The sequence below is a fragment of the Melanotaenia boesemani genome, chromosome 23 (assembly GCF_017639745.1).
Source record: "Melanotaenia boesemani isolate fMelBoe1 chromosome 23, fMelBoe1.pri, whole genome shotgun sequence".
Classification (NCBI taxonomy): Eukaryota; Metazoa; Chordata; class Actinopteri; order Atheriniformes; family Melanotaeniidae; genus Melanotaenia; species Melanotaenia boesemani.
This window is the reverse complement of record NC_055704.1, coordinates 13506487-13518870: the sequence shown is the minus strand read 5'-3', so window position 1 is coordinate 13518870 and position 12384 is coordinate 13506487. Positions and strand designations below refer to the sequence as shown.

At 39.3% G+C, this 12384-nt stretch overlaps 1 protein-coding gene across 2 annotated transcripts in view; it reads right to left on the bottom strand.

The window, feature by feature from the left end:
• ano2b (anoctamin 2b) overlaps window positions 1-11767 on the bottom strand; it is a 68671-nt gene extending 56904 nt beyond the window's left edge. Inside the window, exons 1-2 of one of the 2 annotated variants that reach the window (XM_041977944.1) lie at window positions 11438-11767; window positions 7095-7490 (exon numbers count right to left, since the gene is read on the bottom strand). In XM_041977944.1, the coding sequence (XP_041833878.1) occupies window positions 7095-7490; window positions 11438-11470 (429 nt within the window). In that variant the 5' untranslated portion in view covers window positions 11471-11767. The remainder of the gene's footprint in view (window positions 1-7094; window positions 7491-11437) is intronic. The other variant, XM_041977945.1, reaches the window with a different exon arrangement.
• Window positions 11768-12384: the final 617 nt, after the last annotated feature.

The window sequence follows — 12384 nt, the reverse complement described above, 5'->3', positions numbered from 1 at the left end:
ACTCCTGGAGCAACCCCCACAGAAGTCCCCAGCGGACACAGTCGAACGCCTTCTCCAAGTCCACAAAGCACGTGTAGACTGGTTGAGCAAACTCCCATGCCGCCTCCAAGACCCTGAAGAGGGTGTAGAGGGTGTAGAGCTGGTTCACTGTTCTACGACCAGGACGAAAACCACACTGCTCCTACTCAATCCGAGGTTCGACTACCCAACAGACCCTCTTCTTCAGGATTCCTGAATAGACCTTACCAGGGATGGAGGGGAGTGTGATCCCCCTGTAGTTGGAGCACATACTCCAGTCCCCCTTTTTGAAGAGGGGGACCTCCACCCCAGTCTGCCACTCCAGGGGAACTGTCCCCGATGTCCACGTGATACTACTAGGCATGTCAACAAAGACAGCCCTGCAGCATCCAGAGCCTTAAGGAACTCCGGGTGGACCTCATCCACCCTGGGGCCCTGCCACCGAGAAGCTTTTTAAACACCTCAGCGACCTCAGCCCCAAAGATAGGAGAACCCACACAAGGGTCCTCCGACTCTGCTTCCTTGTCGGAAGTTATGTCGGAGGTTTTGAGGAGGTCTTTGAAGTATTCCCTCCACCAACCCAAAATGTCCCTAGTCAAGTTCAGCAACCCCCCATCCCCACTATACACAGTGTTATGGAGCACTGCTTCCCCCTCCTGAGCCACCAGATGGTGAACCAGAATCTTCTCGAAGCTGTTCAGAAGTCATTCTCCATGGCCTCTCCTCCCATGCCCGAGTTTTTGCCTTAGCGACTGCCGAAGTCATGTTCCGCTTAGCATGCCGATAACTATCAGCTGCCTCCAGAGTCCCACAAGCCAAAAGGGCCCCATAGGACTCCTTTTTCAGCTTGAAGGCATCCCTCACTGCTGGTGTCCACCAATGAGTTCGGGGATTATTCGCCAACACAGGCATTGACGACCTTACGGCCAAAACTCCAGTTGGTCGCCTCAACAACAGAGGCTTGGAACACAGCTAACTCTGACTTAATGTCCCCCGCCTCACCCAGGACATGGTTGAAGCTCTGCCGGAGATGGGAGTTGAAACTCTTTCTGACAGGGGACCCTACCAGACGTTCCCAGCAGACCCTCAAAACACATTTGGGTCTGCCAGGCCTGACCGACATCCCCCTACACCATCTGAGCCAACTCACCACCAGGTGTGATCAGTTGACAGCTCCGCCCCTCTCTTCACCCAAGTGTCCAAGAAATGCAGCTGCAAGTCCGATGATACGACTACAAAGTCAATCATCGAACTGCGGCCTAGAGTGTCCTGGTGCCAAGTGCACATGTGTTTGTTATGGTGTTAGTTATGGACAATACACGATAACCACAGAAGTCCAATAACAAAAGACCACTAGAAATCAGATCACGGGGACCGTTCCTCCCACTCACGCCCCTCGAGGTATCACTGTCATTGCCCAAGTGAGCACTGAATAGCAGAACAAGGAGTCCCTGAAAGAAGTGCTCTGCAACACCCTATCAAAGGACTCCAAAAAGGGTGGGTACTCTGAACTGTTGTCCAGTGCATAAGCACAAACAACAGTCAGGATCTGTCCCCCACCTGAAGGCAGAGGGAGGCTACCCTCTTGTCCACCGGGGTAAACCCCAACGTACATCATCCGTGAGGACTGAAGTGATTCTCATATTAGATTTAGCAGGTTTTACATTCATGCCCTTACTGACAACCCTCTGCATTTATCCAGGATTGTGACTCAAACAACTGGCTTGTGCCCTGTTGGGGTTGCATTTAACCCCCAAGACATGTTTATATACATTTTCTGGCTCTGCCACTGTTTCTTACATCCTTCAAGAACAAACCTGCACCACATTAATTTAATGAAATATAAAGTCGTACGTCATCAGATTTAGATCATTGTGTTTTAATGATGTGGCAGTGATATCAATCTGATTCATTTATGCATTTGCATAGTTTTAATTCTTTTGGTCATCTTTCTATGATTGTGATTGACCATCTGATGTTTAATGCCAACCTGTTTTAAACTAACAAGATATCCAGAAAACCAGGGTTAACTATACTGGGTTGATGACAGCCTTGTAGATGAGTGTCTATTGTTAGGGTTAGTTAAGGTCAGACACCCTGAATATGCTGAGCCTGCCACTGATGATTTTACTGTAGATGTAATTTTACAGAGCAGAAAACTCACAACTGAAAGTCTAGCACAAATGGACTGCTTTGTTAATGTCCCTTATCATTAGTCACAAAAATAAAATAAAAAATGAGCAGAATGAGCAAATGAGAAATGAATTATTGATGTTCTGTAATTTGGTTTCCCTTTCATTTTTGTACCTTCTATCTTCTACCACCATTTTCTATCACCTGCTTAATCAACATCCGTCTCTTTTAGCCCCTTTCCTCATCTTCTCTTCACTCCCTTCTCATTGCTCCATCAAAAAGCAGAGGATATAAATACCTTGTAGCCTGGAGAAGGTTAATTAGCAGCAAGATTTTCAATTAGCTCTTTATCTCTGTAGGGGGGTTAACTAGGCCGCAGCCAGGGGGTGTCTTTAGGTGGAGGGTGGTTGTGGCTTACTGAGTATAAAAGGGTGATCAGATGGATGTTGGGATGGCTGATAAAAGTATAGTAGAGAGTGGAAGGAAATTAAGAAAATCAAAGAATGGAAAATGAGAGGCTATGCAGAGAATCATACTGATTCACTGTTTTGTAGCCAAAAGGATTCTTGGATTAAACCAAAAATCAAGATGATTATTTTTCATTTTTAAAAGTGTCAATCCAAAAGAAGAAAAGTTATTTGATGGAAACACCACCAAAATGGTAGAAGGGTCAAACTTCAGCAATACTTCGATTTATCAAAACCATAACAGTGCAACATTAAAAGCCAGTTGAAATAGTCAGAGAAGGAGCCTACAAAGGAAGCGACACCATGACTTTGTGTATGAACCCAGCAGCTCCTCTAAAGTTGTTCTGAAAATATTGATTTTGTCTTTTGTCTTTCCAGTTTGACCAATGGGGGATGGAGCAATGAGCATGAACATATTCCCATCTGTGCTAACAGCCGTTTTTAACATGATCAGACCAAGTTGCCATGGCAACTGTGCCCTTCTGAACTGCTTGGTCCCCTCATTGATGCTTGCAGCTAAATTTATCAGTATTTATTGTCAGGATTAGGATTGCCTTATAACTCTGCAGCTAAAAAGAAAACAGGATGGCAGAAATAGAAAGACAAGTGTCTTCCTTCTCATTTGTTTAATCTAATTTGTGGACATTCAATTACTACTGCACATTTAATCCTGCTCACTCTGTTCGTAACTCCCTAGCAGACTCAACTTTCCAAAAGTCCAAGCTCCACTTCTTGAATGAACACGCTGCTCTGATTTAATTAAAAGCGATCTGCAAGAAGATGTTCCTAAGAGATCGTAGGTCAGCTCATTAATCCTCAGGCGCTGTCAACAAGTTGACCCGGTTGAATCCAGCATCTAATTAATCTAAAATCAAACAGGTTGGACAGAAGAGGGATCATTTAGTGCACTTGTTTGAACTATATTTTAAAAGAAAAACAGTTTGCTTTATAATAAACATGTCAGTATTTAGCTGTTTTCCACTTTCAATTGCTTGTAGGGCTTGTGTTGTGCTGGTATGACAGATTAATCTTTAAGAACCTGCCTATAGTTTACAAAATATACCATGCATCAGGAATCACTTATGTCCCATGATCCAGAAGAGACGACAAGGAAGGACTACATATGACATTGTAAAGTTAGGAAGAGGTGGTAATCAGTAACAAAAGGCAGGAAATAAACAGTGTAAAAAAACACAAGGTGATAAACTGTACAAAATATAACAGGACGTAAGACCAGCTACACTATATTTAAACTAGAACTTCGAAAAGAAGAACATGAAGAATAAAATTATACTACAGAAAAACCCAGCCTAAACTGAAAAAAGTCTGGCTGAAAGTCAAATAATAGACTGAGGAAAAAACAACACAAGACTTAAAACTGGAATCTAACAGAAAGTAAATCTAACAGAACCAAAAACCCACTGACCATGACATTACTGTGTATTATTTGTGTGTTATGAAGCTTCTCCAACTTATATAAATTGTATATTCCTGTTGTACCTTTCAAATGGAAAATCTGATTTTTCTTTTTGTGTTTATTAAATTTCTATATTAATTTACACAGTGTACATAGGCATGAATCCCTACCACTTGCTTTATGCTCTGGGTATGCCAGTTAAAATTCATCACCAACACAGATAGCACTCACTCCATGCATTATGGGACTCACCAGGGTTGCACACTGTATTGGAAATGTATCATTATCATAATATCAATATGGAAAACACATCCTGACTTGAAATAGGACAAGCAAAGGTGTATTGAGAGCTGCATTCCACTTTGCCTTTGTTCATGCCACATGTACCTGTGCAGATGTGAAATGTGACCTTATTAAATACCGGATTTGCCCCATATGCTAATATGGGGCTAATCATGCTAAACTATCACAGGTCAATCATCATGTCAATATTCCACAATGATATTGCATCACATGTTTTCCTAACATCATACAACCCACCTACTTTCTAAAATACTTGCTCCTGCTGGTGCAGTGTAAGCTAGCCAAACCAGTGCTAGCTTAGCTTGCTAATAGGTTGGTTTTAATGTTAGTGATAATTTGTTTTACAACAGATATTAAAAAATTTTATAGAATCTTGAGCATTACTGTTTGGGTGCCATTAATGTTTGTAATTACGTCAATAACAACAATATTAATCACACTGTTAACTATTGTCCAGTTTCGTCTCATTCACTCTGTCTAAGCTCTGCTTCCTAAAGTCAGACATTTATTTTTTGTAATATGGATAAACAGCCCGTGTAGTCTACTTAAAATTGAACTACTGAAAAATTAAAACACACCCAATATCATGATCTTTGTTAATCTTGATGTGAACAGGATTAGTTCCAAAATGTGCTAAATATATTAAAACCCTAACAGATAAACTGTAAAAGGCATCTGACATTCATTATTCAATACTCAAATTGTGTTAACCAAGCTCTTAGATTAACCATAATCCCTAAAAATGTACAATGTCCATTAATACCTTTTGGTACACATTTAATCCCACCATAAGCCAACGGTCCAGTAGCTTACTCTGTACATGTGATGTAAGTTCATTTACTGTGAATAAGAGAATCACTGCAGTGCCCTACTCATATAAGCATGTCCTGGTGCTTTCTGTGCTTCATTAATTATGATAGGCTATTTGCAAACAGTGACTTTCTACCTTATTTAATCTGCAGACAGACTGTAGCCACAGAAACATATTTGACCGTGCTTGACCATAATTTTGTACAAATATTATCAGGCATTGTTTCGGCTCATTACAAGCACATCCTACATCTATATTTTGCTGAACATTAATGAAAAGAGTCTAATTAGGTTTTTTTTCCCCTCATTTTAAAAGCGTATGCTGCAGTATATTCAAAGAAAGTGTACAGAAAAACAAGTATTGCTCCACTTTAAGCGGTAGATTTGATCTGGCACTCAATCCAAGAGGTGAGATAAGGAGCAATCAGTGAGTCAGCTAATCTCATTTTGGTTTAAGCTCCGTGGCCACCATGTCAACAATCTAACTGCAAGCCTTGTAAACAAGCATAGCTACATTAATATAGCAAAACAGGTATCATATGTATGCTAAATGCTAACACTAAAGCCTAATTTGTCTAATTATTTTCCTGCTGAAATCAAGGTGCAGCTGTGGAGCAATCAATGACGTGGGAATTCACTAACAACTTGTTGTGCAGCATCCAGCAGTTAAAATCACACGTTCTTTCAAGTAGCTTGTAAACAACCCTAACCCCACACAGGCTAAAACGTACGAAGTCACATACAGAAGTACCAAATGCCAATGATCTCTAAAACATGGTGAAAGTGATTTTGTCCAAACAAAATGAGTTTCAGGCAGAACTAGCGGATCGATACAAAGACGTCCTCCCAGCAGCTGTCTTGGCTTCAGTGACTGGAATTAAATACACCCATTCAGATGAAACCATCAGTATTTTGAATAAACTACACGTCAAAAATAAACTGAATCTCAAGATGGTGTGATATCAATGAGAAAATCAACACATAAGGAAAAAAATACAGTTAGGAAACAGAGGTGAACCACATCCAGCAGTCGAACTAAAGTCACAAACTAAACTTTCAAAGCTTCACAAACAGACTTCAAGTAGAAGTCTAGGAAGCTATTGTGGTCTGTGCTTCTCCACCTGTGTGTGAGGCTGTGGTGAATATGCCTCTGTCTCCCAGGCAACCCATATCTGCACCTGATATTCATCTCATCTCATGGTAACTGCTCCAGAACATTTGACCATTCTGCTGCGTTGTTCTGAACAAGCCTTTAATTCACCTCTCAGTGTCCTTTAGGAGATCCTACCCTCCTGCTGCTTCCTGCCTGCCAACCCAAATCTCTGAGTTTAGATAATTTTTCTGTGATTTTCACACAGTTTGGGTCTACTACCTGTAACAGTTATATCATATAAGAGGAAGAACTAAAATAACGCAAGCTTCACAACTGTTTTATTGTGGTTTGTGAAAACACCTTTTGTAAATTTACTTAGAAACACTCTAAAGCAACACTAAATAAATTTCAGACCTTAAAACGCAGTTTTTCTAACATGTTTTGATTTGACAAGGGAGGGTTGTATGTTGGAGGTATTTAGATGGTAACATTCTGCAATTATATTTTGTTGATTTATTAAAAAAACCTATGTTTCATTCTGTCATAGAGAAGTAAGTTCATTAAGGACGTTATGTCCCTCCAAAATCAAATTTCATGTTCAAGTGTTTTTATATGATATTTGGAAGCATACTTTAATGTAAGTTTTGCATCGAAACAAGGGTTTTTGTGTTTAACAACGTGCAGAATTGCTCCCAACTTTATCTTGTATTATGTGACCAAAACTTCTTTTAGTCGAATCTGTGCTGAGGTTTATCATTAAAAAAGAACAGAATAAGCGTAACTGCTAGACAGGAGTGTCCCTTCAATAATAACATAGCATTAGAAGACAAAATATGACTTTCCACACACTCACCTCTTTGTCTCTCTCTATCTCCAGACCCGCCTCCTGCAGGTTGGCCTCAAACTCTTGTCTGATCAGGTGCATCTCATGGTCAGCTGGCTCCATCGGCTCAGTTGGCTCCATACCTTTCCCACTTCCAAGCTCCATAAACACTTCGCCGACACTCGCCGCCTCTCCTCCCAGAACGCCACCTCCTCTTCCTGCCTCCACATCTGAGCCTGTTGTCTGAGGAAAGTTGCCATTGGAAACAATGGATAGTTCATCTTGTGAAACGGAGGCGCTGACAGGAGATCGGATGGAGCTATGCCGTCGGTGATGAAAAACCAGGACGTAGTCAACTTTCCTCCGGCCATCACAGAAGTAAAGGCCTTCATTGCTGGCTTGAGGGCTTGAAGTTGACCCCACGACCTGATGAGACATCAAAAGAAAAAAAAAACATAAGCATTAACCAATCACCAAATACAATAACAGAAGTGGTAACTGCTGGAAATAGGGATCTTTTTTTTAAAATACATCTTAAGGGATCCAAATAATATACTAACTGTTTAAAGACAATATACACAGAACCTTTAAGCAGCAGAGGAGTTATGTAATAACTGTTTGAATGAACTTAAACATCTACTGCAGTGTCAGCACAAGCAAACATAAGTGGCTTTTGGCAGGTTCTCAAAAACAATGAAGTGAGAACCTTCAGCTGCAGAGTGGGCAGTCAGCTCACCTTTGGCTGTTTCAGTCTTTATTTAGACAGAGGGAAAGTATAGAGGGAGACTAAACATGGAGGACGTGAGAGGGAAAGCTATACAGGCACTGGTATGGTGGAGTGTTTCTTACTAAACACCAATGCAGGTTTCCAAAATATGGAACTGTGTGTGTATAGGGGGCTACTTTCCAAAAATAAAAAGATAATCTCAATCACTAGTTTGCACTGTTTTTTTAACCCTTTAAACTGTTTTTAATGGATAAAAGACTTGTTGTAGACCAACTATGTTATTGGACTACTTTTTCTGGACCCTTGCTGATGTAACAGGAGCATTTTTGTTGCAGTAGCATCTGCAACTGGAGTACAGTATGGCTTCAAAGATAAACTCCATTTGCTACTGGTCAGAAATATTTATATGACTGTAGCCTGAAATGGTGTACATAATTCACATATCAAGAACCTTAGTTTTCCAATGGTGTGTAACATGTTGGCACTTGGAAGGGAGACTAAGTAAAATACATATCTGTCATGTCCCGCCCACAGGATGTCTGGTATCATCGGGCTAATAGAAAATTTTGCTTGGTCATTTTTTAAATCAAATTTAGAGTAAAACAGAGGATAAAGAAAGGTACCCTTAGTGGCAGGGCGGGCCACCTCAATATAGGAGTACATAGTTTTGACAGTTTTCAGTCTGGTAAACCTCTCGCTTGAGCCATCTGGCTTCAAAAGACCAGGATGTCACATTTCTGAATGTGAGGTTTCGTAATGAGAATCCATAGATCAATGAGTGATGTCAGAGTGGCTACACTGATCCTCAGTGAATAAAACATGTACATGAAAATGTGGCTGGAGCTACCTTTCCAAGATTTTGCAAATTCTATGGTGTGTTGGATCTGATTTTTTTTTTGTTGTTGTATTATTAGAACTATGTTCACCATTGATCACCTGGTTTGAGGTATAGAAAGTTACACTTTCATTTGTCCTAGAATACAATGTGCCTGGTGTTGTTGTGTCCGGTATTGCAACTAAATATATGATAAAAATGTCAAGATGTACTTATCCAAATGCATTTGGTCAAACATTTGCCATGTAAATAGCTGGCGATGCTAATTTTTCACTCAGATGTAATTAAACCAACTTTTTTAAAAAGGGAATGTAACAACATGATGTTTTAAAATAGTTTCAGTCAAACCTTAAATAATGACAAATGTGTTAAAATGTGATATTAATGTTGGTTTCTTTAATATGCTTTTGAAAACCTATGCAAAATAATCACTGTCAGCTCAAATGACTATGACTAGATAATTATGTAATGACTTATGGTTGTTGTTGGATAATTACAGTTATAAGGCAGGACATTAACGTTTGATATATATATATATATATATATATATATATATATATATATATATATATATATATATATATATATATATATATATTTATAGTCAAAGCATACAGTAAGCAAACCTTCACATTCACCCTGCATCTTTTAGAGCATTTGCAAAAAACACCGCCTGTATCAGTCATGGACATGGGCTTTGTGTCAATATGTTTAGTTGGTAACACCATGTGGCCTCTTAGCATAATTTATATAATTGTGGTTATTATGTGGGGGAGATGAGCAAGCCAGGAAGTGATTTCAGATGTACTGGAAACCACCAGAAACGGTATATAACAGCTACAGCCACTATATCACCCACTGATTTGTGTATTTTTATTCCAAATGCTTAATTTCAAGACTTGGGAGTCACTCTACAGAAATTTCTATATGACAGACATTACCATTTTAAGAGTCATACTTAACCCTTTAATGCCTGCAACGTGTATCCTACATGATACATACACTTTCGGGGGCCTATTGCATCACCATATGGTAAAAACCTTGCTTCAAACCCTGTTGTGTACAATCTGATACTTGCCTACTGCCCCCTAGTGGATATTCTTTGCACTACAATCCCATTGACATCACAACAGTAAAATATAACATATTGTTTGCATATATGTAGTACATGCAAACATGTTTTCTAATTTTGTTAAAAAGAGTCAAATAAGCACTTCAGATAAAATATAAAGAGAATTTCTGTTCATTATTTAATGGGTCAGACTTTAAAGAGTTAAAACCTGATTGGGCAAAGGCATGTACATAAGAGGTCTAATGTTTATTTATTTGGAAGTACTTTCAAATGAGTACAATCATAGTGCTCAGAAAAAGTGTATCTGGATAATATTACTGTATATTGACGACACGAGACCAGGTAGACATAAAGCTTTTTGAATTGGTAAGTTGGTCACAGACATGTATTGGAGCCTGTGCTTAATAGGCATCAGTAGTATAGCATTTTAATACACTGGATTGTTTCTCCAGCAAGTGACTATGTCCATCTTCTATATAAAGACTATTGTAATTCCCAGCTGATAGTTCCACTAAACAAATACTTAATTAGCAGCCATGAAAAGTTCATTGAGTCCATTGTTCATAATAGTTCAAATACTCATAATTCTGAACACCACAGGATCTAGGGACCAGTTTCAAAGACAGTGAAAACCAACACACATCAAAGAATGCAATCTTATATCCTCATGAGATTTTGAATTTGTTATTTTTAAACCTGCCACATATTGTACTACTTTTTAGTTTACGCTGTGCCACTTACGTGCTTCTTATTATACTAGGATGCTAACTGCTGTTTCAAACTCCTAAAACTTCCCCTTAAGGCTCATGTTTGAGGCCAGTGTTCTTTTTTTTATGTCAACATGTAAATCAGAGAGCCAGGAAAAATCTCTTGTGGTTTGGCCGTGTACCAATAAGTCTGTAAGGGTGCAGATATTTGTCTCAGCAAAGCCAAGCATAATGAAACCTCCAGGGGGCTTAGGTATTCCCAATGAGATTCTCAGGGCATTGAAAAGATCATTAATGCTCTACAGAGCCTCAAAGGTTTCATAATATCGTAATGAGTCAAAGTAGTAAACAGTCATTCTGCAATAATTATGGTATTGTCCCAATAATATTAAAACCCCCAAAAGTTGGGAAGTCATGAAAAAAATTACATTAAAAAAAAGAAAGAAAGCAGCATGGAGACTTTAGAGCATGTTTTTGTTTGTTTGTTTTTCCTTATGTCTGCAGAAAAAGAGGATACAGATACTGAACTAGCTGCTCTGCCGCCCTGATTTGTCAATAGAGAATGTGGTGAACTTTGAAATAAAAGAAACTTTTCCAGCGATGATCATGTACCGCTGTATATCTTAATAAGTGAAATGGGCCAAAATAACACCTAAAATTCTTTATTGCTTGATATGCAGGGCCTTGTAAGTGACAAGGGAAGAAGTAGCAACATTACAAAGTGGTAAAAACTTTACTATCCTGACTGTTGGGGTGTGTTGCAGACCTGAAATGCAACAAATAGCAATGAAACTAAAATTTCATTACAATCATTATTATACTAGTTGTGGTAGTAGTGATTTAGTCCTGATATTGTCTGTTTTACTGAATATTCCACACATAGCTACTACAAATAACTATAATCAACCATTTGTTTAAAAAGAAATGGGGGGAAACTACTCATAATAATTATAACAGTCATCTTAATAAAGTCGCTGCAGTATCGAACACAATCGACATAAAAACCAACAGAGCAGCGGTGGGAATACTTACTGGGATCTTGTCTTCGCTCGGGGAGATCTGCATACTGTTGCGCTTTAAAGACACACAGAGTGAGAAAAGCGGATGAGGAGGAGGGAAAGTTGCCGGTTTTTGGTGTAAAATGCAGGCGGATTTATCATCACCGCCGTCTTCCCCATCACGTTCATCAGACCCGTGGAGTCGGTCCAGTTAGAGGAGCAACCGCGCATCTGCTTCAGCTTGCATTGCCTTGGAAGGATGTGTCAGAAACGTCTAACTTTCGGCAGCCTGATCACATGCTGGTGATACCCTTCTGTTCAGCTGAGTGATCTGGAGGCTGCCTGCGCATCACTGCTTTTTAGTGCGGGAAGTGCCACACTGTAAAAAATATCCGTCCTCAACGTGAGATTTAGTCTTGCTGCTCACTTTTTAAATTACACTGAACTCGAAATATTTCTGACTCTTTGTAAACTGTTTCTGTTACTAATACCTGGAATAAGCAATGCTTCAAGTCACCTGAACTGAACATTTTTTCCCCTTAGCTTTTACTTTAGGCTGTATGTGTTTAATCAAAATCTGCTTTCCTCTCATCTGTAGTTTGAATGGCATTTTTTGCAGTGTGTAGGTAGAAGTATTGGCTCTTTTCACAGCTCTCTGATGTAACCTGCTTTTCCTGAACAATCCCTGAAGCAACTCTATCAAGTGTGTTTCAAGTTCCGAATGTTCCCCCTCCTTTAAACTGTATACAATGCAGGGGTGTCCACACGTCCTATGGCTACAGTATCATAATGGCCAAAATGGTTATGTTCACTAAAGAAATGAAGGAAAAAAACTAAAAGTATAAAATTAGGGGCAGGTCTACAAAATTTCAGCTTCCAATCAGAATAAGGGTATCACATGTAATCCAGACCTTTAAAAAAGGTACTGATTATAGGAAATAAATAACTGTTTGCTACAACTAAAATAGTAATCTAATGTAA